This window comes from Castanea sativa, chromosome 11 (assembly GCF_040712315.1).
Source record: "Castanea sativa cultivar Marrone di Chiusa Pesio chromosome 11, ASM4071231v1".
Classification (NCBI taxonomy): Eukaryota; Viridiplantae; Streptophyta; class Magnoliopsida; order Fagales; family Fagaceae; genus Castanea; species Castanea sativa.
The window spans coordinates 5,681,042-5,708,369 of record NC_134023.1 but is presented as its reverse complement, the minus strand read 5'-3'; the positions used below and the strand labels follow the sequence as shown (position 1 = coordinate 5,708,369).

The following is a 27,328-nucleotide window of genomic DNA, read 5'->3' as shown; positions in this document are numbered from 1 at the left end:
CAATATTTTAAAAGCCCAATTCTCATTGGCAATATATCAAAAGACCAATTCTCATTGACAAAATTAAAAACCCAAGTTAGCTACTTAGCACTATTTTGTAAAAAGCTCAAAGTTATTAATACTTTGCAAAATACTATATCATAAGTATTTCACTTACGCTCTGTTTGTTTTGCTGGAAAACCTTCTATAAAGATAGTTTTCCACATTTTTTAGTGTTTGGTAAAAGAAAAAAAAAAAAACTGGTCAATGTAAAACTATCTTTGGTCAACAGAAAACCGTAATAAAAATAAGGCTTAGCTTCTATAAGTTGTTTTCCAAAAAACTTTTTTGGAAAACAATCTCTCTCTCACGCGTTGCATCTCCTATAAATATTATCTTCATCTGTAGCCGTGGGAAACATAATTTTTTGGTGCATTCTCTCTCTCATGGTAAGCTTTCTCACTTTTTTTCTCTTCCCTTTGCTTTTTCTCCCCTCACACCCTCACTGTCACTAACTCGGATTTCTCCTCTTCCCATAGATCTCTCTCTCTCTCTCTCTCTCTAACTGTCTCTCTTCTCTCTTTTCTCCATGTTTCTCTTCCTCTTTGTAACACAATTCTCATGATTCTAAAATCCAGACCGAACTGTACAGTTCGACCCGATTAACTAAAAACCATCCATCTAGCCGGTTAACCCCAAAACCTGCTCTACACAAAAAACGCAGTGGACCATGCCAACCAAGGTCAAACTGCCCGGGTTTGAGAATCGTGATCGGGTCTCATGGTTCAGGCTAAAGCTTTAAAAAAAAAAAAAAAACCCTAAGTTCATCTCTTATGAAACTGAGCTGTTTGTGCCATTTTCTGTGTCTTATCAATCCCAAATTTGAAATTGCAGTCCCAAAACACACTAAATCGAAAAATCCACGTACAATGAGATGAAAAGCACAAACCTTTTCTTTATCTTCCTCATCTGTGTTTTCCTTGTTCTTCCTCTTTTGCATCTTTCTTCTTCTGTTGCTAGTCACTTTTACGCAAAAGCCAAGATTTTTTCTTTTTCTATGAGTTGTCTACCACTACGGTCTATGCATTAACTTACACTACCCTTTCCCATGTGAAAAGTTGGACATATGGCTACGTAAAACCTTTTTTTTTTTTTTTTTAATTTGAATGGCACATCATAACAACATACTACAAACCCATCAATTCCCACAAATTTGTATTTTCGTATATTTTAATTTTTTACTTCTTTTGTACTGTCAATGTAATTGTAGATTAAAAAATGCTTAAAACATTGTATATTTTTATAATGAGTGTATAATGTTGTAAGCATTTATTTAATTTACAATGTAAATCTTACCTTGATAATATATTGTAAATAAATAAGTTTTCTTTTATTATTATTATTATTATTATTATGTTTAACAATTGATAATATTGCATTGATTTTTGAACACTATAATAGAAGTTGTGATATGAAAAATACATTTGAAAGATGGTCTTTATATTTATTTGGTTTATTTTAGACAAATTTTATATTTATACTAATTTAATATATTCATTTATATTTTAAATAATTATTAAATTAATTATAACTATAACGTCATTACGGTTTAACCTTGATTGAACCTCGGTCCAACTTCAAAAATCTTGAACCTCTTCCCTTTACGGTTCGATGAACGGTTCGAGTTTCAAAACCTTGACAATTCTCTGATTAGATTTTTTTTTCCCCTCACTAATCAGTCAATAGCTCCAACTTGCAATGGAGAACAAATTTGTAGCGGTAATTATTTCATTCTTCTCTACCAAAATCCCAATTCTTTACTTTGAATTTCAAGCTTGATTTTCTTTTTTTCTCTAAGAAATTTTTGGTTTAATGGATTCCAGGCAGGAGTTACCTCTTTTTCGTACATAAAGTGTAAAAAAATAAAAAATAAAAAAAGAAGAAGAAGAAAGAATGAATGAAGTAAAAGATGTAAATTTTAAACATAGTACCTATACTGCTCTAAATTGCTTTTACATGGGACAATTGTAAATGCACAATTGTACCCAGACCCAAAAGTGAATGTTGGGCTCAAGCCCAATGAGCCTTATACAACGTAATTTGTAGAGTATGGGTTGAAATCTAGGTTCAGGATGTTGGAGGTTTGATTAGCAAGTTAGAATGTTACAATCTGTGCAAGTGATAAACGAATATGACAAACAGATCTCCTCGGACGTAAGCCGAGGACGATTTGTATAAATATTCTCTTTCTAGGCCAAAGTTTACAATTCTTAGTTCTCTTTTTTGTTTGTCAGAGCCGATCCCTTCTCTTTCTTCTCTCGTCTCCTTATATACTTCTTCCTCTTCACTGTTCATCCACGTGTCATATAAATCTTCCCCTTAGATACTTCTCACATGCACCACCTTCTTAAAGTCTTTTTATAATAACAGGAAGGTCCAATTCTATTGTTCAGAGGTCATTTCCCCATTAATGCAACCAGGAAAATAGATGCAGGGTCTTTAATGTGGAAGTAGCAGCCTTTTTCCTAGATATTTCTATCACATACTTGCATCTAGAGGGTGCTTGGATCACCCTCTTACCCATCGGTTTTTCCAGAATTTCGCCTTTAATCTTCTTGACGAATCTTAGGGTCATTGCCGAGCCAGTCCGATGAGACATTCCTCCTCAGACAACTCCTCGGACCTTTATAATGCATACTGACTTGTGGGCTTGGAGGCCTTAACCAAAAACAAACTGATGCCTATCAATAAAGCCCAAAGCCCAAATGTTTATTCGGGAATTTTTACCCCCACAACAATCTTTACCTTGGACTAATAATATTATTATATAATGAATGATAATTGTTTAGGGGAATTGCATTTATTGGCAGATACTTTGTGCAGATACTATGAAGTGATGATATATTATGCAGACACATTATGTAAATACATAATTTAGAGTAATATTGAAAACTTGTGGTTGACCATAGTAGACAATTAGTATACCAACAAAAAGAATAGACAATTAAGAGTTATTGTTATTTATACTTATTGAAAATGTATTCCACTGTCAAATATGTGTGTGTGTGTGTGTGTGTGTGTGTGTGTGTGTGTACGTACATATGTACATACGTTACTGTCCATATATATGACCAAGATAAGTGGTAGAGATCATGAAAATTTGACAACTAATTAATTTTGATTGTATCTATTATCAAAATTTTAGGATAAAAACTAAATTCATTCTTGGTTTTTTATATAATGATTACATTAGTTGGTTTACATAATACACATGTTTTAAATTATACAAGAAATATTTTTTAAAAATTGCATACCAAACACCTGAATACATTTTCAAGCTCATTTTTAAGGTCATTATCAAACATTGGAAAATGAGACAGTTTTCTAGAAAATGCTCTTTGGAAAATGAACCACTTTCCAGAAAATGTTAATGCTGAAACAAACAGAGCATTAAAGTCCAATGATTAACAATGTTTTAAATTCTTAAACCTATTACTACAATATTATAAGCCTATGAAATCTATCTTATAAAATGTATGGTAACCATTTATGTTATGTGACACTATTCATTTTTTCAAAACCCATGGCAAACATATATCAAGCCTATGGAGAATTATGAATTTGTGTTACTAATATAAAAACTCATGGAAAGTTATGATTTATTTTAAACCCATAACATTTACTTATTTCATACTATATTATAAATCCATGGTAACTATTTATGTTACATAACACTATTCATTTTTCCAAAACTCATGGCAAACATATATCAAGCCCATGGAGAATTATGAATTTGTGTTACTAATATAAAACCCCATGGAAAGCTATAATTATTTATTTTAGACCTATGACATTTATTTATTTCAACCATAATATAAACTCATAGAATTTATATAAGAACCCAAAGTCACTATTTGTCTTATACATTCTTGATATCTATTTCCAAAACTCATAATAATTATTCACCTTATTATGATTATTTATAGAAAAACCCATGAGAATATCACATTATTCCATTATAGTGATTGTTACCATATTTTATTTGAAACCCATGAATATGGACTCTATTTAAAACTCATGGTAAATATTATTTTCAAGAAATATTGGAGGTCATTATTTAAAAGCCTCAAAGAAAATATCATTTACAAAATAATTCATGGCAATAGTTATAAGAAACTATTCAGATTATTATTTAAAACCCATGGAAATTAATACCCAAAACCTATCATAAATATTTATTAAAACTCATGAATACATTTCATTTTTACTAACAACTAAAGCCCATGTGGAATAAAAATCCATGGCAATATATAACAGCTTTGTCCATTTTGTAGGGCTCACAATCAGAAAGCAAAAGGATAAGCTCAAGTGGAGAGAACCACCAAGTTAGAGGCTTACCAAAATACTCAGTCCTCATGGCTAAGCCCAAAATGAAATCTCGGCCAAAACAGCTCATGTGTGCAAATTGTCTCAGCTGGAGAACTCCCTTTAGTTCTACCTTCCATTGTTGGAGAGCATTTCAAGAAGCCACCAAGCTTCCAAACTAAATTAGGAGCTGGCCACCTATCCCAGCAGCCTCTCTACCATTGCCAATCATGATCTGAATAGCACTAAAGGCTGGGCTAACACCTAAAAGCTAATGGGCAATAAATACCATTCCTCTCTAAGTTTTGATTACAACTCAAGGAAGTCATGACCAAGACCTCTAAACTCATGAAATCCTCAACTAAATAGTTTATTTTATTACTAAAAATTTATGTAATTGATTCATGAACCAAGCCCGTGAATTTTAAAGGGAAATATTTGGGAACATGTGGTTTAGTGGGCATAAAGGGATTTCTAACAGAACCCTCTGAAGTGGGCTTATACTTTGACACCTGACTTGGGGTGTTGAATCCTATTTCCTAGTCTCAGTTACAGCACTAGGATTCCTCCTTAATACTTGCCTTAATCCCACTGGCTTAACACAATCTCAGGAATCCTATTTCCAAACATCTACCGCTGGACGTTTTTCTTACTTATTGTTGGGCTATTATTTAAGTACTTATTGTTGTGGGCCATCCTTTGTGCTAGCTTATCTTTGTAGGAGGTATTTTTGTGGTCTTATTATTATATATGTTGGATGCAACCCGGACCTTGAGCAAAATGGGCTTTTCACACTTCACCGATAGCCTTTGGGCCATGTTTCAAGCCTAAAGTCGAGTCTCGGTCTTGACTTTCCAAATATCATGTGGGCAACGAAAAAACGCCCCCAACAATCTTTCAATCTAATATTTATGTTTCAAAAAGAAAAAAAAAAGAATTTAACTAATTTCGATCAAAAAAAGAAAAAAGAAATGAAAAGATGAAAACAAAAGCAAAAATGGAGGGGTGGGGGGAGGGGGGACTTAGGTACCTCTACTATTGCGTTTGAAATATTACTCAACAAAGCCCCTGTAATTTTGAAGCAAAAGTGATTAAAATACTAAAATATTCAAGTGGCCAATTAACTACAACCATGAATATGATTTTTTTTTAATGAAATTAGTTAAATTAACTAATAAAAATCTTTATGAACATTTATGAATTATTAATATAAAAGATAATAAAAGAAAGCTGACTAATTATATTGCTCCTCCTATGTAACAAAATATGATATAATCACAAATAAAATAATGTGATTTTTTTATTGAATATATGACATAATTAGCATTATTTATGTTCACTCTGTCACTATCTTATCATTTTTTTTGTTTTTGATTTATTTATTTATTTAATGTTAAGAGGCCATTAGTGTGCTACCATGGGAATAGACCAACTTTTCAAGAGGAAATGAAAGATATCTTGCACTGGCGGCCCATGATAATTAAAATCAACGAAAATTATGTCGTGTTATCTGTTGCATCATATTTTAATATTACAAAAATTGCTGAAAAATATATAAATGAAATGTATAAAAAAATATAAACGGGGATGCATAAAGAAATCTAATTAATGAATGAGAATATAAATTTTTAGTATGAGCATGTTTAGGAAAGGTAATGTTAATATAAAAGTCTGGACATAGGTAAAATAAGATTAAAAAAATAAAATAGGTTAGATAAAAGAGAAAGAAAACATATAAATCTGCGTTGACAAACAAGTATAAATCCTTTATCTACTTGCTTCTTTTGTTTGTTTGTTTGTTTGTTTTTTTTTTTTTTTTTTGTGTTGGAGAAGTTATATATATATATATATATATATATGTGTGTGTGTGTGTGTGTGTGTGTGTGTGTATGTATGTATTGGCACAATGATATAACAATCCTATTTCACATGGACTTAACTTTACCAATTTTTGACTAAGGCTAACTTGAAAATTTCACTAGGTGCATTTTGAAGTCAAAACTTAGAATCTTCTTACCGGAAGTATTGATAATTACTTCTGTAAATTTGTTCTTTTGTATATGTGTTTTTCTATTATTACTCTTAAATTCAGGTTGTTTTGCTTTCTTAAAATTTTTTCATATATATTTTAAATGCAGTAAAACATAAAAAGTAGGGGAGTTGGAGAATTTAGTCCTATTTAGTTGTTCATTCTCACTTGAATTAATTCTACACGTTTGTGATATATTATTGTTAAATGGGTTTAGTTTATGTTACCTACAATAAATATATATATAGATATATGTATATATAGGAATATTTTTTATTATTTAATGATTACAAAAAATGGCAAGATTTAGGTAAACTATTTAAGCATTGTTCCTTAGGTTGTTTTCTAAAAATTCTGCTATATGCATTTTTTCTTTTATGATGAAAGTTTATTTTTTATAATTAAGTAATTGCATTGATAAATTTTAAGATGAAAACCTAAGGAATTGCATCAAACGTATTTTGTCTCAAAAAATGTGTTTTTTATTATGTTGTGTGACTGGGCCTGTGAGCTGTGAGCAAGTTTATGCAAACAACATTTTCTATCTTTTGTGATCAAGTTAACCAAAAAAAAAAAAAAAAACATTTTCTATCTTTTATTTTTCCTATTATTAAAAAAAAAAAAAAATTGTCTTCTCATTTTTCTAATAAAGCAAATGAGTCGTCTCTTTCACTTTTCCTTAAATAATTTCTCTCTCTGTTTTCCTCAATCCCACCGTAGTTTTCCTCTTCAAGCGACTGTCTTTCTCTCTCTCTCTCTCTCTTCATCTGATCGACCTTGACTACGTGATCCATCCGCATCCTCAAGGTTCTCTCTCTTCTGTTACTCAATACTCTCTGTGAATTCTCTGTTTCTTCTTCTTCTTTTTTTTGAATATTAAATTTATATTTGGTTTGTGTTCAATTTATGTTTAAGTGACGGGAAAACAGTGGAAAAGGGGGAGAACAGTAAAATTAATTTCTGGGTTTTTTGTGTTTTCCTGTTTTTATGTCTAAATTTTCCCTCTTGTAGCAGTTGTGAGATTGTCAAATAAAAAATGTTTCCCTTACTATTATAATGGGAAAAGTGAAAAAAAAAAAAATTAATAATTAAATAATGTTTGGGTAGCAGTAGCTTGTTTCTTGATTTCTGTGTGGAAATCGTAATTTTTAGACAACAGTTTTTTTTTTTTTTTTTTTTAAGACTCAATAAAATTCCAAACTTTCAATATTTGATAAAGAGGCATAGTTGTTAGTTTGAATTGGTATAATTGATGTCAAAAAGAGGCTTTCTATGAATGTTCTATTCTCCCAGCTCTCATTTTCCGTGCTTTATTCCTAGAACATGCCCGGATGAAAGAGTTGGCCCTGTTTCTCCAAAAGAATAAAAAATTTCTTGGGTCTTTTTTCTTTCCTTTTATTTATTTATTTTTTTATAAATAAATTTGATAACTTCCAGTCTTACTTTTGAGAAATTTTTTTTTTTATTTTTTGACTTGAACCATAACAGCTAAACAACCAATTAAAAATAATTTTCATTTGTTGTTTTGCTAGTTGATTGAAGAATAATCAGTCTGGGATAGTAAGGGAAAAAGTAAAGGTTGGAAGGCCAAGTTGTTTCAAGCAGCTTTTGAGTAAGTTATCACTTTACAAACATATTTCCAATGGGTTCAATGAGTACTCAAGAAGCATTCTAGTGCTGTTTTTGTTCTTTGTGTCATTGTACAATAAAAAAAAATGTTTATTCATATGAAGCATTGTCATTCTCTCAGAGCATTTATGTTTTTAAATAATACAAAGAATATATATTAGGAATTGAGTTTGTCCAGCTGAACCCATGAGTTCCTAGCTTAAAAATTCCTTACTGTTGATGCAACTCTCTGAGACAACTATACCTTTTGGACTGCAGTGTTTTGCACTCAGAAGTCTGTAGAATACTGCCATTAGTAAAAATAGTTGTTTGCTTATATGCATTAAATTTAACCCAATGCCTATATAATCATTAAAGTTAAAAATAATTTTCATTCATTGTTTTGCCAGTTGTTTGAAGAATAATCAACCTGGGATAGTAAGGGAAAAAGAAAAGGTTGGAAGGCCAAGTTGTTTCAAGCACCTTTTGAGCATTACCACCACTGCTAAAAGCTAAAGATAATTGAGATTTCTTTGTTCTTAAGCAATTACTTCTTTTTTGTTTTGACAATTTCTATATTTGCTTTCCTTTTCTTTGTAAATCTTTTAGTGTTTCCTATTGTAATGATATTAAATTAAGTCTGAAACAGGTTTAGGTGTTTTTAGTTAAACTCTTAGAGAACAAAAAGCCTTAGATCTATCAAGGCAAGCTGAATCATGTAGTGTTCAATGTTCTAAAATCTTGCAAGCTCTAGACCATTTATTCATTACTTTTTGTTTATTCGATTTGCTTTAAGATGTATTAGAAAGCATATGACATGTAATCCAGTTATCTTTGAAAAAACAACTATAATTTTTAAAGAGAAAAGTCAGATTATTAGTACACTGCCAAATCCTACCTAGCTAAGTTGCTGTGCGAAATCCTATTGACAAGGGTTTATGCAATCACTTTGAGTTATACTACGCCCTATGTAATTGTGGAAATCTTGCAAAAGTGTACACCATTTTCTCTTCCATAAAATTAATGCAATACTTTTTTTTTTTCAAAATTCAATTGGATTATGTCTGGTGTCTTTGGAAGTGGATTTAATTATTTCCTTTATCAAAGTTTATAGCATTTCATATCTATCAAAAATTTTTATAGCATTTCATAAAAATTAATAAAATTCTTGTGAAAAGAAATGAATCAGCTAATAATGAGTTTGACTCTCCTTTGAAGGGCTTTCATGTTGATGGACTGTCACCATATGGTACGAAAATATTAGCCTCCTCAGGTGCTTGTCCTTGATGACACAAGCCACATTTCTTTGCCATCTAGTATGGAGCCTCCAAATAATATGACATCATATGGGTCCGATTTGCGCTTGGGTCTGCCAGATTTGGGAATTGGCTCAACTTTTAGTGATGGGTTTGATTTGGGTTCTTCATCAATGGCCCAGAACTTTGTCAATGATGATGATTCTTCTGACTTCAATTTGTATCCACCATCGAAGAAAATGAGAACGTCTTGATCGAACTTGGAAGAAATATTCCTCCATCTGAAAACAACCTTGAAACAAGTTTCTTCTTCACTGTTTCCATTCGATTTCTTTTGCATTTGATGCCAAGGTATGTCTCCTTTTTAAGTTGCATTGTTTCATTTGCATCTTTGGATGCTCGTTCATTGGATTGGATACCAGCCTAATTTGAATAGGAACTAACACAAAGAAAATGCAGAATTGATGAAAGAAATTAATCATGTGATTTGTTGCTAAATTCTATGTCTTTTAAGGGTAAAAGTTGTTTCCCAAAATTATTCTATAAAATAATCGATAAAGTTGTAGAAGGCAGTGGACAAGTAAAATATTAATAGCTAGTAAAAATACAAAGATTTGGATTTGGGCCTAAAATGTATTGTTAAAAATGAAACCAACAGGTTACTGACCCAATGGAACCTCCTTCCACATAATTACAATATGGAAGATGAGGTGTTCCAATTGTTAGACAAATTATAAAAATAAGCCTTTACATGTTCATCACTTCATTGCATAATCTATCTCTATCACCCTGATAATGAAGTTACTCATACTTCCTGATGGATTTAAATTTTTAGTTCTAATCCATTGTTGGAGGCCGTATCATTTAATTTTATTATAATATGTGAGTATTAGGATTTTGGTCCATTTGTCTTTTTCTAGTCACTGGGCCGGAATCAACTTCTCCAAAAAAAAAAAAAAAGAGTAAAGCTGCCTACCAATCTCCTCTTCTAGACCCCACGAAAGTGGGAGCTTTGTGGACTGAGGACTTTTTTTTAGTCTATTACTAGTCAGCACCAATTTTGAAACTTCAAACTTCAGTAGGCATGACCATATGCTTATGCCATCCACAATTTCATAGAGCAGGAAGTTTTGAAATGGATTTGAATTTGCCGATAGTTGTAGGTTCAAGGTCCTTTGAACATACCATTACATTTTAAATGCTTTCTTTTTTAAATTGTTGCTGATAGATTGTCTCAAATTTCATAATCTTGTAGAAATGTTAGGAATTTTAAGTAGATTTCAGATATGACATCTAGTTTGCTATGAATGATCTCATCTCCATTATGGTTGGAATTGGTGGACAACATATCTTAATATAAAGAGTGCATGGAAAGGAGGATAATGTTACCTTCTAGGTTGATCAATCAGTAGATTTTGCACTTTGGAATGAATTAGGGAGGTCTCTAATCGGGTGGCAACAACAATTTATTTTGTTAGGACTTATATGTTGTAATGTTGTTAATAAACCTCTTTTGTTTTGTCTCCTTACTTGGGCATGCTATTTTGTAGCTTTGACTATGAGTGAAATGTGTCTTTGCTATTGATTGTTGGACTGCAGTGGTGATTGAAAAACTGAATGAGTAGAACCGAGCTAAGTTATTGTGCGAATCCTACTAACAAGGGTTCATTCTGTCACTTAGAGTTGGACTCAACCTATGTCATGTTGTAATACTTTCTAGCTTGCAAAAGTATACCAATGTTTTCTCCCATAGATTAATGCAACTAATTATGTTTAAAATTCAATTGGATTATGTTTGGTGTCTTTGGATGTGGGTTTAGTCGTTTTCTTTATCAAAGTTTATTGGATTTTATAATAATTGATAACAAGACCCTATGATTTAATAGTTTTCTGACCAATACAAGATGATGTATCATCTTATACTAAAAACTATAATCCTGAATCAATGCCCATTGCCTTGAAATTGCCATAAGATGTAAGCAAATACACCATAAACATATCAAAAATATTCAAACTGCCCTTTTCCGGATGGTGTCCCTTCTGTTTTTATCTTTTCACCACCTTTTTTGCTGTTTCATGTCAAAAAATTTTCACAGCATAAGAAATGATCCCATATCAATTTCAAGTGGTCTTTGAGCATCTCAGCAACCGAACTAACCTCAACCTCCTGTTCCTGAAAATTGAAAGAGGAGTTCATAACACATAATAAAGAAATATAACACATAATGAAGAAATAAAGGAAAGAGAAAAAGATACTCATAACAATTTGTGTCTATATGCTGTAGTAAGCAACAAAAGACCAGAAGCATAAGCAATATTGAAGTCGGACTCCTAGTTTGACTAGTAAACTAAAAATCTAATAAGATAGTAACTGATAAAACACTAACTTGGAATCAAAGAAAATAAAACCTAAAATACTTCGGATCTCCTATAAAATGCTAGTAAACTTAACTAAATCACAAAAACATTAAATGTATGAATTTATGGATTTGATAGCAAATGACATCTAAGTCATATGAAATAGAATACATAATCTAATGATGTGATGGCAAAATTTAATTTGAAGTAAAGTTCTAGAATGGTCCTTATAGGAAAGAATGTTACAAAACAAATCTAGTTGGACATTTGTTCCTTAATTAGATTACATGGACTAAGCTCCTTATTCACTTATTATAAGCATCTTAGTTATATACGTTTCTTACCTGTAATAATGAGACAATGTTTTTTAGCTTCAGATTTATCTCCCTTGTAGCTTCCCCAATTGAAGTTCTAAAATCATATCGATCAGCATGTCTCACTTTCAGGCTCAATGATGAACTTTTATAATCTTTAGCTATTGTGTGCCAAACCCCCACCACACAATATCTACCTCCAGAAGATGCCTTCCCCAAGGGCCATCTCAACCCACCCTTCACATCTTGATCTAGAATTGCAGAATTAATAAGACTTCTAATGCTTTGCATCTCATCATCCTGGAGAGTACATAAATTAGTTTGGTCACAAATTTAAGTCTTAGACTCTTAGGAGAAAGAAATACCATGCTACAACTATCCCATATGGTAAAGATTAGTCCAATCCCACCCCTATTTTCAACTTTTTTCTTTTTCTATTTTTTTCTTCTATTTTTCTTTATAGTCCAATTGCTTCATACAAAAGAAGATGATAATGTCAAGATCCTTGTAGCTTAGTGCCATTGACTAGTCTCCTTTATAAGGAGAACAAAGTTTCAAATCCCCCTCTCTCCCACTTCTAGTAACAATTTATCATATATATATATATATATATATATTGATGATGATAATTAATCCTTCCTACTAAAATATGTAGAGGGAAGAAATTAATATATTGGATCTTAAATTTTCTATCAATAAGGACCAAAAAACTTTAACCTAAACTTAACTTCAGCATGATAAAAATATGTTTTTATATTTATTTTCACATGTATACATAGGCATTTGAATGCACACACACATGTACTACGCCTGTAGATGAACCAAGTTTTTTATGATTTATGAACAGTTCGAGCTCAATTTGGGAAATATCTTGTTTGTGTTTGTTTATTTAGTAAATGAACCAAGTTCAAGCTTAAGTGCTCTCAACTATTAAATAAGTCAGCTCAAACATAATAATGTGTTTGTGAACAATGAGTACTGTGGGAGCTTTGAATCCTCAGGAGCCAAGGGCGGACCTTGTTGAACCCCGATATTGGACTTGCCTAGAGTCCCACATCGCCTGTTTTCCCCCCCACTTGCTGACTTATATGCTTTGACGCAAGTCAGTAGTGTACCATTAAATAAAAGAAGACAAAAGGCTTCAACTTTGTAAGGCATGCCCATTATTTTTAAACCTGAAGAACTTAAGTTAATTGTTCATGCCAAATCATGTTCAATTGTAGGATAGATCAGAATAATGAATAAGAATGCTTTCTGCTCTCTCTCTCTTTTCCATAACTTAGATTAGGGAGGCCCGGCTACCTCGAATTAGCCAGAAATCCTGTTTTAGTTTCTATGTTTTAAGATTAGTATGGGGGGTTTCCGAAGTTTCTTTATTGAATCTAAATTGTTTCAGTTGGTGGTTGAGGAAGGAGGGAATGTTTTCTCCCTTCAGATCTTTGAACGGGGAAAATACTTTATGCAATCGGTGTTTATGGGCAAGAGTGCGGCTCTGTGGATGATGCGGAATTTGGAACACATTGTGATTGGGGTTAGTCCTAAGCAATTTTTCACGCTTAGGGAGGGCGCGACTGCGTACACCTTGCAACGGGGGTCCAATTCATTTGGGCAGTATGTTTCAGTGACAGAGCTTAAGGTTGGTGGGCGGCGGCGAACAATCATTATTCCCGCCGGTAAATTACAACAAGGATGGAGAGCTTTTGGGATTGAATTACGAAGGATGTTGGAACCTGCTCAATATGCATTGGGTGGATTGCAGTTTGTACCGTACAGGTCTAAGCATATTCCAAAGCATCATCCTAACAGGTCCTTTGTGGAAGCCGTCAAAGCTCCTGTGCAGCCAATGTTGAAGCATGTTCAGCAGCCCCTCTATAAAGATAAGGTTAAGGCTGATAAGGTGAAGAGTACTGTGGAGATTTCAAGTGAAAAGTCTTCTACACAGGTTGTAGTATTTGAAACTCAGACGGATAGTTTTCTTCAGGCAGCCGTGGGTGGTGGTGAGGGTGGAGTAGGTGATATTAATGGTAAGAATAAAATTGAGGAGAAAATCCCGGAAGGAATTAATTGCAATATCCCGTTGAAGCCCAATTTGATTTCAAAAATGGTTGAGTTTGGAAAGTTGCGTGGTAATAGGAAGGGACGTTGGCTGGGGAGAGGGTTGACTGTGAGTGTAAATGAAGATGGAAAGAGGCGGGTATCTTGGGATGCTGTTAAGGGAAATCAGCAAGCTGGCAAATGGGTACCAAGCACTAGTGTTTCTAATAATGTGGTGGGTCTGGGCCCATCCAAGATAACAGCCCCAAACTCGTTGGGTAATAAAGAACCCATTTTGGGCCTGGGTCTGCTAAGCCCATCTAATTTTGAGGCTGGAGAAAGCTCATTCAGTGGGCCAAAGGTACTGGAGTCCTCTTACCAGAATGGGTTCACGGTGCCCAGTCCAGGTCGAAGTGAGCTCATTGCTACGAAGGTGCTTAGGTGCTCCAGAGCTAAACCCATCGCATCGGAGCTACCAGTGAGGGCATCGACGGTATCGGTGAGCCCATCCAGGACTTCCGAGCCTCCTGTGATGTCGCCGACGGAATCGATGGTCACTTCCACCATCTCAGAACAACCTTCGTCATCGCCGACGGTATCGTTGGATGTAGTAGTGCCGGAAGCTGAGCTTAAAGGTGTTCAGCCAAGCTCGATGCGACTAGAGCAGCCAACCACTGAGCCGACAGGACCGGCGGTGGTGGCCCAAGTCTCCCACGATCAGGTGTCGCTGACCAGTGCTCTGTGTGGGTCGCATTTGGTACCGGTGGTGTCATCGGCCTATAAAACGGAGCAGGGAATGAAGCTGGTAGACCCGATAGTGTCAGAGTTGGTGTCTCTATCTTCTTCAGGAGCATCGGAGGTTGGGGATGAGGAGTATATGGGTTTGGAAGGTTCGGGTATTACTGACTTTGAGGGAGTTCAATTACCTGGCCCAGCTATAAGGGACTTGGTTGAAGACTTGGATAAGTCTTGGGGTAACTCCAAAGACTGGATTTTACAAATGCGTGATGGCCGGCAAGTAGTGCTCCCATTGTCAGTGTATCGATCTCCAGATTGTATGTCAGTCTGCTCAAGTTTAGAGGGAGAAGGTGCACCAGGTACTGTTTCTTGTAATACTGAAGGGAAGAGGGTTACTTGGGTAGATGAGAGTGAGGGGTTAGTAGATTCCTTGACTGTGGTTCCCGGGTTAGTAAAGTGGGTGTCAGATGGACGGTTGAGGTCCTGTGAGGGAGGTGATGAGCCTTTAGTTGTGGTACCTTTGGCTTCTGAAGGTCCGTTGGAGTTGGAGAATAGTCCTATGAAGGAAATTGGGTGTAAGGAGAGGGTGGATAGTTGTCAACTATCACAATGGGTAATCAATAGGATAAAGGCTTTCAAAAAATCTGTGGGCACTTCACTGGAAGGTTTTGAGGAGCAGATTACAGGATTGTTATTATCCATTGAGGCTAGTAAGAAAGATAGACAGAAACTTGTGGTGGGTGATCAGAAGAAGTTGGTTAAGTCCGGTCAGAAAGGGCAGCGGGAGTTGAAGAATTTGCTGTCATCTTTACATGTTGAGTATGATACAAATAAAGTAAGGAGTGCAAGCTCCGAGCGAGTGGTAGTGTCTTATCAATGAATGTGAAGATTATTTCTTGGAATGTTAGAGGGTTGAATGAGCAGGATAAAAGGCTCAGGGTTAGAAATTTGATTAGAAATTGGGGGCCAGATGTGGTTTGTATCCAAGAAACCAAAATGGGGCTGATTAATAGAGCAGTGATTCGTAGCTTGTGGGGTGGTCAACATGTTGATTGGTCTTACTTAGGTTCTTGTGGTGCTTCTGGTGGGGTGTTAGTGATGTGGGACACTCGGGTAGTGAATAAAATGGAGGAAGCAGTGGGGAGATTTTCGCTTCTTGTAAGTTTACAAGTGTGTCAGATCAGTTTGTATGGGCGTTTACGGGTGTTTATGGTCCTAATTTACACCGAGATAGGAGGCTATTATGGGAGGAACTCTGTGGCTTGAATAGCTGGTGGAATGTCCCATGGTGTGTGGGTGGTGACTTTAATGTGGTTAGGTTTCCTTCTGAACGATTGGGGTCTACTTCTTTCACTACTGCAATGAGGGAGTTTTCTAATTTTATCTCAGAACAGGGTCTTATTGATCTGCCTTTGCAAGGAGGTACTTTCACTTGGTCAAATTCTAGAGAAGTTGTTTCGAAGGCTAGGCTAGACAGATTTTTGTTTTCTGCAGATTGGGAGGACAAGTTCCCAACAGTTTCTCAAAGACGGCTGTCTAAATTGTGCTCAGATCATTTTCCAATTGTCCTTGAGGGTGGTTCTTTTCAGAGAGGGAGTAGGCCATTTAGATTTGAGAATATGTGGCTAAGGGATGAAGGTTTTATGGATAGGGTTCGGTCATGGTGGGATTCCTACCAGGTTCATGGTGCACCGAGCTTTATTCTGGCTAATAAATTAAAGCTCCTTAAAAATGATTTGAAAAGATGGAATGTGGAGGTGTTTGGTCATGTTGATGTTCGAATAAAAAAATTGTGGAAGGACCTTAGTGTTCTAGAGAATAGGGAGGAGAGTCCGGGATTATCGGTGGAGGAAAGGGTGGAAATGGGAAGAATTCGTGATGAGTTAGAGAAAGTTACTCTGTTGGAAGAATTAGTTGGAGACAGAAATCTAGAGTTCTTTGTGTTAGGGAAGGAGACAGGAATACTAAGTTTTTCCATCGTATAGCTAATTCTCATAGGAGGGCTAATTCTATTGATAGGCTCATGGTGGATGGGGTGTTGTCTTCGGACCCTGCTGCTATAGCAAACCGTATTTCTCAATTTTATAGACAGCTTTACCTTGAGGAGGTGGCTCACAGACCTGTCTTAGATGATGTGGAATTTTCTAGCATCTCGGTGGAAGATGCAAGTTGGCTAGATAGGCCTTTTGAGGAAAGAGAAGTGTTTGAGGTGATCCATGATTTTAATGGTGATAAGGCACCTGGCCCGGATGGCTTTTCCATGGCCTTTTTCCAGTCTTGTTGGGGTGTTTTGAAACCTAATATTATGGCTGTATTCCATAATTTCCATTCTCAGGCGGTGTTTGAGAAGAGTCTGAATGCTTCATTCCTAGCCCTTATTCCTAAGAAAGTGGATGCTGTGGAGGTAAAGGATTATCGGCCTATCAGCTTAATTGGTGGGATGTATAAGATTATTTCTAAGGTATTGGCTAATCGGCTTCGTAGGGTGGCACATGGTCTTATTTCGGATTCACAAAATGCTTTTGTGAAGGGCAGACAGATTTTGGATTCCGTCTTGATAGCTGCTGAATGTATTGATAGTAGATTGAAGTCAGGAGTCCCGGGTGTGCTTTGTAAGTTGGATGTTGAGAAGGCGTATGATCATGTGAGTTGGGATTTTTTATTGTATATGCTGCAACGTTGTGGTTTCTCAGACAAATGGAGAAACTGGATAAGATATTGCATTTCAACTGTAAAGTTCTCTATTTTGATCAATGGCAGCCCAACTGATTTTTTTGGAAGTTCTAGGGGGCTTCGACAAGGGGATCCTTTATCTCCATTGTTGTTTGATATTGTGATGGAGGCATTAAGTCGTTGGTTGGATGTGGCTGCCTCGCCGGGCAATTTTCGTGTTTTTCGTGGGCGGTGTGGTTGGTCCATCGTTGATGGTGTCTCATCTCCTATTTGCAGATGACACTTTGATTTTTTGTGATGCCGAACCGTCTCGCATTGCTAATTTGAGAGCGGTTCTTACTAGATTCGAGGAGGTGTCCGGGCTTCATATTAATTTAGGGAAATCCGAGTTGGTACCGTTGGTGGCGTACCCAATTTGGAGGCTTTGGTGGGTCTCGTTGGGGTGTGGGCGGTCTCTCTCGCCCTTGAAATATTTGGGCCTTCCTTTGGGTGCTAAATTTAAGGACTTATCTCGTTTGGAACCCTATTCTTGAGAGAATGGAGAGGAGATTAGCAGGTTGGAAGAGAATGTATTTATCTAAAGGGGGTAAGGTGACTCTCATTAAAAGCTCACTATCGTCCTTACCTACATATTTTCTTTCCCTTCTTCCTTTACCAGGTAAGGTGGCTAAGCGTATGGAGAAATTACAAAGAGATTTTTTGTGGGATGGGATTGGTGGTGAACCTAAAATTCATTTAGTTAATTGGGCCAAGGTTTGTAGGCCACTGAAGGATGGGGGGTTGGGTATAAGACAGTTAGGTAATTTTAATTCTGCCTTACTGGGTAAATGGTTGTGGAGGTATGGCACTGAGATTGATGCTTTATGGAGGAGGGTTATAGAGGCAAAATATGGGAATATTTGGGGTGGTTGGTGTACGAAGAAGGTGACAAGTCCTTATGGGGTCAGCTTGTGGAGATATATTAGAAGTGGTTGGTTGAACTTCTCTAAATTACTTGTTTATGATGTGGGGGATGGTACTAGAGTGAAATTTTGGAAACATGTGTGGTGTGGGGATTGTACTCTCCAAGAGGCCTTTCCGGAGCTTTATTGTCTTAGTAGGTCCAAGGACTCCTCAGTGGCTGAAGTTATGGGTTGGTCTGCTGGGAGGTATCACTGGAATGTGCAATTTCGTCGTCCTCCACAAGACTGGGAAGAAGAAGCCTTTGATCGGTTTATGGGGCTACTTTACTCCTCGTCAGCAAGAGGGTTTGGACCAGATAGGGTATGTTGGAAGCCTGCAAGGAATACAGGTTTTGAGGTTAGAGGTTATTACAGTTCTTTCTACCCTCATAATCTTGTTTCCTTTCCCTGGAAAATGATATGGCAATCGAAGGCTCCTCCAAGAGTAGCCTTCTTTTCTTGGTCTGCTTCCTTAGGTAAGATTTTAACAACAGAAAACCTTCGTAAAAGACGAGTGATTGTGATTGATTGGTGCTTTATGTGTAAGAAGTGTGGGGAGTCGGTGGATCATCTTCTACTTCATTGTACCATAGCCTGGGAATTGTGGTCTTTGGTTTTTTGTTTGTTTGGCATTCAGTGGGTTATGCCTCGTACTGTTCTTGAGGTGTTTGAGGCTTGGCAAGGAAAGTTTGCGCGACATCGTCACATTGATGTTTGAAAATTAGTTCCTCACTGCTTGATTTAGTGCATTTGGCGAGAAAGGAATGCTAGAAGCTTTGAGGGCTGCGAACGCTCTTTGATGGAGATTAAGTCTTTCTTCTTACACACTCTCTTTGAATGGAGTGTGGTTTTTTCTCATTTTTCTTGTTCTTCCTTTTCTATTTTTCTTGACCGTTGTTCTTTTGTTTCTTGATTTTTGTACCCATAGTACATCCCCAATGTACTCGGCTTGGCGACTTCTTTTTCATTATTATTAATAATATTCTTACGTTATTTATCAAAAAAAAAACTTTGTAAGGCAAGTTTTCTTTTTAATTTTGATGCACATTGCATTCAAATCATGCTTAGGTCTGAACTTGTTACCTGGGGTGCTGATGATTTGTTTGCTTCCTGTTTTATTAATTTTACGTGACAAATACATCAATTTAACGTGAAAAGTATAGAGTAAAAAAGATGATGAGGATTAGTATCTCCTAGTTGCTGACTTTTTTTTTTTTGAACAAATGGAATTTTTCTTACTATTTAAGGTTTGGGATTTGATTCATTATGGGGAGAGAGAGAGAGAGATTTGGGACTAGCATTGGTGAAAAAGAAAAAGAATCTCTGATTCTTTCTTTTTTTTCCTTTTTCTAGGTATATTTGACTTTCCTTCCAATTGATTATTATGTATGATTTGAGACTTATGTTCAAATGTCACCATTCTTGTAGATTGAACTACACCAATTGCGTCATATGGTCATAGACATATCGTGCCTTGATAAAAACTTAGACCTAAGGCTGATGCTATCCACCAAGAGGACCTTAACAGCTCTCACTGTAAGTTTCATGTCTACATTTGCTGTTATTTTACATTATTTAAAAAAAATAAAAATAAAAATAAAAATTGGTCATTTTCATCCCAAAATCATTCCAAATCAACATAGTCTTAAAGAAAACTACACAAGGAGAAATCTCTATGCTGGAGCTTTTATGCATCTGAATCCCCCACTTCTGGAGGAGAAAATATGTGGTATAATTTTTAATTGTTATGCATAGACGCGTGTCTCTTCAGGCAAGAAACTTACCAACATCCACCTGAGTTTCCAGCAAAAAGTTTCCTCTAGACAAACATGAATTTGGTATTTGCAAATAGAAGAAGGTTTCTATAAATCAAGTTTTAGTTTTGACTTCTAATAGAATTTGTTTTATGAGGCAACAGATTTGGACATGAACATTTTGGTCAGGAAATGGTTTCGCCTATCCTAAAGATTTAATTTTGACTCATTTTCTATTTGTTTATTTATTTACTAGGCTTTTAATCACAAGCTTTGCACATGAGAAATTGAGCGTTTTATAGAAAAATAATAATAATAGTTGTGTGTTCAAAAGCTTTATATAATTATATAGGATGAAATAATTAGTAATAATCCTTCAAATTTTTTTAACATTATTCAAAGTATGTAAAAAACAAAGCAAATATATATATATGTACACACACACTAGGGAAAACAACAATAGAAAAGATACAAGGATGGCACCTTTTCTTTTTCCTTTCACGGACTTTTTGAGCAGAGGTGAAGCAAAACCTGGCCTAATTGTCTCCCAACCTTTATTTTATGGCAAACTAGAAGATGCTAGTAAGTACGAGCAAGAGGTGTGCATTAAAAAATCTAGTTAGAGTTAAAATTATATTGGTTGAGTTAATTGCATATAATTTTTACTACAAAATGGATTATTTATATTACAAATAAATTAAAAATAATTTCTTTTTTTTTTTTGATAAGTAATAAAAATAATAACTTCATATCTTATGAACATATTTACAAACTAACACAATCCAATCTCAAGTTTGTATAAGTATAATTTTTTTTATATATAATTATATAAGTACACTTTTATACATACACACACATGAACATATAATATTATGTATACTTAAATCAATGATTGTACTTGTGGGAGCTCTGGATCCTCAGGAGCCAAGGGCGGACCTTGTTGAACCCCGATATTGGACTTGCCTAGAGTCCCACATCGCCTGTTTTCCCCCCCACTTGCTGACTTATATGCTTTGACGCAAGTCAGTAGTGTACCATTAGTTGTTTAATGGTACACTACTGACTTGCGTCAAAGCATATAAGTCAGCAAGTGGGGGGGAAAACAGGCGATGTGGGACTCTAGGCAAGTCCAATATCGGGGTTCAACAAGGTCCGCCCTTGGCTCCTGAGGATTCAAAGCTCCCACAGTACTCATTGTTCACAAACACATTATTATGTTTGAGCTGACTTATTTAATAGTTGAGAGCACTTAAGCTTGAACTTGGTTCATTTACTAAATAAACAAACACAAACAAGATATTTCCCAAATTGAGCTCGAACTGTTCATAAATCATAAAAAACTTGGTTCATCTACAGGCGTAGTACATGTGTGTGTGCATTCAAATGCCTATGTATACATGTGAAAATAAATATAAAAACATATTTTTATCATGCTGAAGTTAAGTTTTGGTTAAAGTTTTTTGGTCCTTATTGATAGAAAATTTAAGATTCAATATATTAATTTCTTCCCTCTACATATTTTAGTAGGAAGGATTAATTATCATCATCAATATATATATATATATATATATATGATAAATTGTTACTAGAAGTTTCTGCATTTGCAAGAAATAGTTGAATCTGGTAGTGTGGCATCAGACAACTATACAAAATGAGAAAGTAAATTGGGGAAGTCAGTGGCCAACTAAATCATAAGGCATAATTATGAATATAATAAGCAGAGGTATTCAGCAAAAGAAATACCTGTACATGGTATAAATCTTTTTCCTCTTCAAAATCAACTTTAATCTTTTTGGCAACTTCTCCCTTAATGTTTTCCATATATGAATTAGGAATGTTTGTGTAAAATGATCTCCTCAATTGACTCAATGTAGTTTCTGCAGCCAAACCTACTCTTGTAGTTTCTTCGCTGATTGAAGGGCTCCTACATGAGAAAGTTGTGGCTACTTAACTCTTCCAAGTATATTGAAGGGTTCTCTTATTACAAATTTGATATGTGAAATCTTCAAAGTTACAAAACATCAGCATCAATACATTCATTACTTCAAAAAATTTAGTACAATTTATTAAATGGGATATGAAATAATCCAGATGTTGTTGCCAAAACAAATGAATCGTTTCATCAGTTAATCTATTGACACTCAGATGTGACATTGGATTAATTTGTGCGAGCACATGGATTCTAGTAGAAGGCTGAAACCAATGGGCTCAAATTGCTACTTCGCCAAAATCTAGGGCATCAAATCTATTAGAGAAGTTGCCAATGAGCTCTGGCTTAGATGCCCTCGCCATAAGAATTGGGTGAAGGGCCAAGTTCATGGGTTCAAGACCCATTAAGTGCTTATGTTCACTTAACCGATAAAAAACCAAAAATCAAATAAAGGAAGTGAATAATCCTATTTATCACTAACTGCTAGCTAGCAAATACACCTACTAAATAATGGCATTTACAAATCACTATCATTGCATTTATCACTATCATTTACAAATCACTAGAGATAAAGCTCTAGGCCAGGATGACTTCACTATGGCATATTTCCAACATTTTGGGGAATTGTGGAGAAGGAAGGATTTTTTAGATTTTTTCAAGGATGTTTATGCCTCTTTACTGTTTTGAAAAACCATTCAATGCTAAAACCCAAGCACCAAAGAAAATGGGATTTAGATGTATAAGAGATTCTCATTGAAACGGTTTGCTCAATCATGTGTATAAACTTTTGGCAAATGTATTAGCTAATACAATAAAAACAGCATTAGGAAACCTCGCAATGCTAAAACTCTAATGCCGAAGAATATGGGAGTTATAAGTATAAGATATTTTCAACCAGTTAATTTGGTCAGTTGTATGTATAAAATTTTGGCAAAGGTATTAGTCAATAGATTAAAACCATTGTTAGGAAGGGAGATAAAGATTAAACTCAATTCTCATAGCCAATGAATGTCTTGATATTGAAAAAGCCTATGATCATGTGAATTAGAATTGTCTTTTGTACATACTGGACCATTTTTGTTATGGTGAGAAATGGAAGAAATAAATAGCTATCTGTTTCACCACTACGAGATTTTTAGTGCTGCCTACAAGCCTCTTTGACAAATCTAGAGGGTTGAGACAAGGGGTTCTATTTTCTTCATTGTTATTTACCAAATTATAAAGGGTCTTAGTCATATCCTATTGACAACTATGGAGGAAGGTTTTCTTTTCTTTTCTTTCTCCCTGACTGGTTTTAGAGTGGTGGAAGGCTTTAATGAAACTCTTAACAATTTCATCTCTCTTATTTGTTGAGGAAGGTTCTATCTTGATTTGTGAATATTTCGTCTACAATTTTGTGTTTTAAAGTAGTCTGCAGGTTAAAGTGCAACTTGAGTAGGAGTAAGCTAGCCCCAATGGGGGTCTTTGAAGATGCAGAGTTGGCTACTTTGTTGTTTAGTAAGGTAGGGAGCTCTACCTATGAACTATCATGCTATGCCAATGGGTTGTCCTCATAAAGCTACTGTAGTATGGAATTGTTTTAGAAAGGATGAGAAACAATTGGCTTGATCAAAAAATCTGTATTTATCAACGGGTTGCAATGGCAAGTGCCCTCTGTTTAAGTTATGTGTCAAGGGTTAGAATCAGGGAATTAGCCTCACCAAAATTGGAGGTAAGGCTATCTACCAATTACCTCTCAAACCCAGTAAAAGCGGGGTTCTTTTATCAAAGGGTAGTTGCTTTACTTAAAAGTACGTTACTCATATGGCTAATGAAATGAACACCCAGGTATTTCTTTAATGGGGGTGAGTTCAATTTAAGTTCCATTTGGTAGAGTGCAACTTGGTGTGAATCCCTACAGAATTATGGTGAATTAGGAGCAAGGTAATTGACCATATTTAACCAAGCTCTGTTGGGGTAAGTGCTATGACTGCTTGGTAAGAAGCATGACCATTTTCGGAGACTTTTATGGGTGCAAATTATGGGATGCGTAGGGTGACTGGGTGCAAACTTTAGGGCTGCGTAGAGTGACTGGATTTCTGAAGCTGTTAGAAGGCCTTATATGTGTGTCGTCTTTAGAAAGCTTTGAGGATCATGTTTTGGCATGATGGGTATTGGAGAAATTTCTGCTTACAAATCCTTTATAGTAAGGGATGGTTCGAGGATCTGATTTTGGCATGATGTGGGCGTGGTGAACAGGCCTTAAAGGAATTGTATCAGAAATTGTATTTGATTGCATAGAACAAAGATATATATGTGCTCTCTTTGTTGAGGTCAAGAGAGAAAAATAGGCTGGCCTCATTAATGAAATCTAAGTTTCATTTAAGATTTTCATGATTGGAATCCTTAAGCCTATGCAACGTTAGAATCAGTACTGAACACCGATCATAACCCCATTGTAATTCAAACATGGGTATTTTAAATGACATGGTAAGACTAGAAATCTCATGTCTATTTAGGCTAAAAAGTAAAAAGGTAAAACCAGAAATCTTAGGTCTAGTTAATTTAGAAAAGCCTTAACCTGAAGTCCTGAACCACTAGGATCAAATATGAGAAACACAGGATAATGTATGTTTTTAAAAAACACCAGGGGAAAGTAGCAACCAATAGACACAACCAGATAATAAGAGTAGACTATAGTTGATAAATAATGGTGAAGGGCACACATCTGCATAAACAAGTCTTCTGCACAATTGCATTAGAAACAAATTGCCCGTGTTTTATTGACAACTTCTGTGTGTGACCTTGTGCTTTTGCAGTAATAACTTTATATGACAAGATTCAGTAATGTTGAGACAAACATCTAGTAATAAATGACACCAGATATGCCTTTCTTCTTTTTCTTTTTTTGTTGAAAGTTACACAGGCATCTAGTATGTCTTAAACTCATAACCTCACTCTCCACCTAAATTTTGTAAGGCGAGGAGGTGCTAAGTAGCAACACCAGCAACATACTTCATATCATATTGTTACTCTAACTGACTGAGTGTATCATTAAAGTTTTGGATTAATGACGTTTAAGCTATTTTCTTGGTCAACAGATAAAGATGAATTGACAGTTGACAACCTTGCTTAGGTTTGAGGTAGCAAAGTGCATAACAAATAAGTGTCATCCTAATACTCATGTTTTTTGATTTATCTCACTCACTTCTTCGAGCCAACCTCATAAAACACAAACACAAACACAAACACAAACAAACAAACTATTAACAAAAACAATGACTCATAGAATAGAATAGAAGCATGACTTACTCATGAAAAAGAATTTTTCCAAATCTAGCAACCAACTTTGGCTTGACGTCTTCCAAGTCCAACTTTTCATCCTTGACATTCTCGAAAGAAGAAAGCAAGTCTGACACAACATTTTCTGCTATATACACCCATGGACTCCTCACTTGCTCAACTAACCAAAACCAACAAACCCATTATTAATAATTAGTTACAAACAAAAAATCTGAGCAGAAAAATAATAACATTTACCTGGATGATTGTTGTTGTTATTGAACAAAACTAGTGGATTTGTTCCTGCTGTTCTCCCAAAAAGTTGCAAGGGAACTGGGGTAACATGTACAGAAGATGGAAACTGGTGATTGTGATCCAAACCAACAGGAAACCATGCGGACATAGCCTGTTTTGCATAATTATAAACGATATTTCCACATCTTTGTGAAAAGGTTTTGGGTGGCAACCTCAAATTAAGATTTCTTCTGAATTGAGGAACAAGGGATTGTGGGATTGTTGAGGGTCTATTATGCGTATCACTAGATTCACTACTACTAGCAGCTTCGTATGAGTGACGCTTGTGTGGAGGAATGTAAGCCATCAATACTTATGAATTTCTACTACTGCTACTACTACAAACAAATGATCACTTCAAAATTAGTACAATACATGCTTCTCTTATATATAATGAAGACTGATAAGAGCCATAAAGATAAAACTTGTTTGTTAAGTTCCACTTTTTTTTTCCTGAAACTGAAATATGCCATAGAATTCAACTTATTTCTTAAGTTCCCAAATTTGGTTTTCTTACCTTTTATCCAAAGAAAAAAACATTTTGTTATGATCATTCATGGGCGGTACTTTTTGTTTTATATCAAAGATTGGCTTGCAGTTTAAGTATAAAGTACATACTACTTAGAGATGAAAAAGCACATAAACTTCTCCATTAAGGGGGCCATTCACAGAAATGAGGTTTGATGGTTGTCCCGAAGCGCAAAGATTGTTTTGTAAGCCCCAAGTACATTAAGTATTTTGACTTGGGGTTGTCTCCTAATGGGTTTGGGCCCCAGCAAAAAAAAAAAAAAAAAAAAACCTCAACACCATAGAAATAGAAAAAAGCATGAATCAACAACAAGAGTTCTGACCAGTTTTCCACTATAAGAGCACTCCCATGGGTAAATTTCGCTTAACCCGTTGTAAATTTTCCACAATAATATGTTGTTTTCTTCCATTTAAAATTATACTTCTCACTCCCTCTCATTTTCATTAAGCATAGAAACTCCCCAAACTGAATTACACACACACGCACTAAAGTCTTGTCCCCATTCTATGGGCCCATACACAACTGTTGCTTCGCCAAATGTCTTCCCTTCTACATTGACACCATTCCCCATGTTTTGCAAAAGCTCGGTCTAACCATTACTAAACCTTAGGTGGGGCTGCCTTTCTGTCTCTTCTTTTCTACAACATTAGTTTCTCTGAGTTTGGTAGGTAATAATTTTTCTCAATCCTCCTCCTGCTTCTAGGTTCCCAAATCTAAGAATTCTAGTACTTTGATATATATATATATATATATATATATATATATATATATATATATATATATATTCTTTTTAGACATGGAAAATGAGATAAATGGATATAAGTGGGCCATGTGTACCACCATGGAAATCACAGGGGCACGGCAGAAAGATTGTTTGGGCTTATTATTCAAGCCTATTTTCAAGCTTTATCAAGCCCATTATTTGTACTGAGCTTGTTTATCAAAAAAGCCCAAAAATAAAATTTAAGCTTGACTCATTAATAAATAAATAGACATAAAAAAGAGATTTTTATCAATCATATACCAGCTACTTACACTCACAACAATTTGGGGAAAATAGTCATTTACTCCTAATTTGAAAAGTATGTAGCAAAATGCACCTGTTTTGAAACTATTTACCAAAATGCTCCTATTTTGAAACTTGGTGTAAAACTTGATATCTTCAAAAAAATTTAAGTGGCAAAAAATGCATAGAACACCTGTAACTTGATTTTGTTAAAATTGAGTTTAAAAAATATGGGCATTTTGTTAAATAGTTTCAAAAT

The 27,328-nt window shown here is 35.1% G+C and overlaps 1 protein-coding gene and 1 long non-coding RNA gene across 2 annotated transcripts in view; one reads left to right on the top strand and one right to left on the bottom strand.

Moving 5' to 3' along the window:
* The first annotated feature begins 7,042 nt into the window (after positions 1 to 7,042).
* Positions 7,043 to 27,328, top strand: part of LOC142614958 (uncharacterized) — a 31,016-nt gene continuing 10,730 nt past the window's right edge. The window contains exons 1-3 of the long non-coding RNA XR_012840618.1: positions 7,043 to 7,180; positions 7,906 to 7,985; positions 9,200 to 9,588. This is a non-coding gene — a long non-coding RNA (uncharacterized LOC142614958). The remainder of the gene's footprint in view (positions 7,181 to 7,905; positions 7,986 to 9,199; positions 9,589 to 27,328) is intronic.
* On the bottom strand, positions 11,136 to 25,841 carry LOC142615274 (uncharacterized). Its single transcript, XM_075788010.1, has 5 exons — positions 25,499 to 25,841; positions 25,271 to 25,421; positions 21,793 to 21,973; positions 11,940 to 12,209; positions 11,136 to 11,410 (listed from the first exon to the last, which is right to left on the bottom strand). The coding sequence occupies exons 1-5, from the start codon at positions 25,839 to 25,841 to the stop codon at positions 11,312 to 11,314; spliced, it is 1,044 nt and encodes a 347-aa protein (XP_075644125.1). The 3' UTR covers positions 11,136 to 11,311.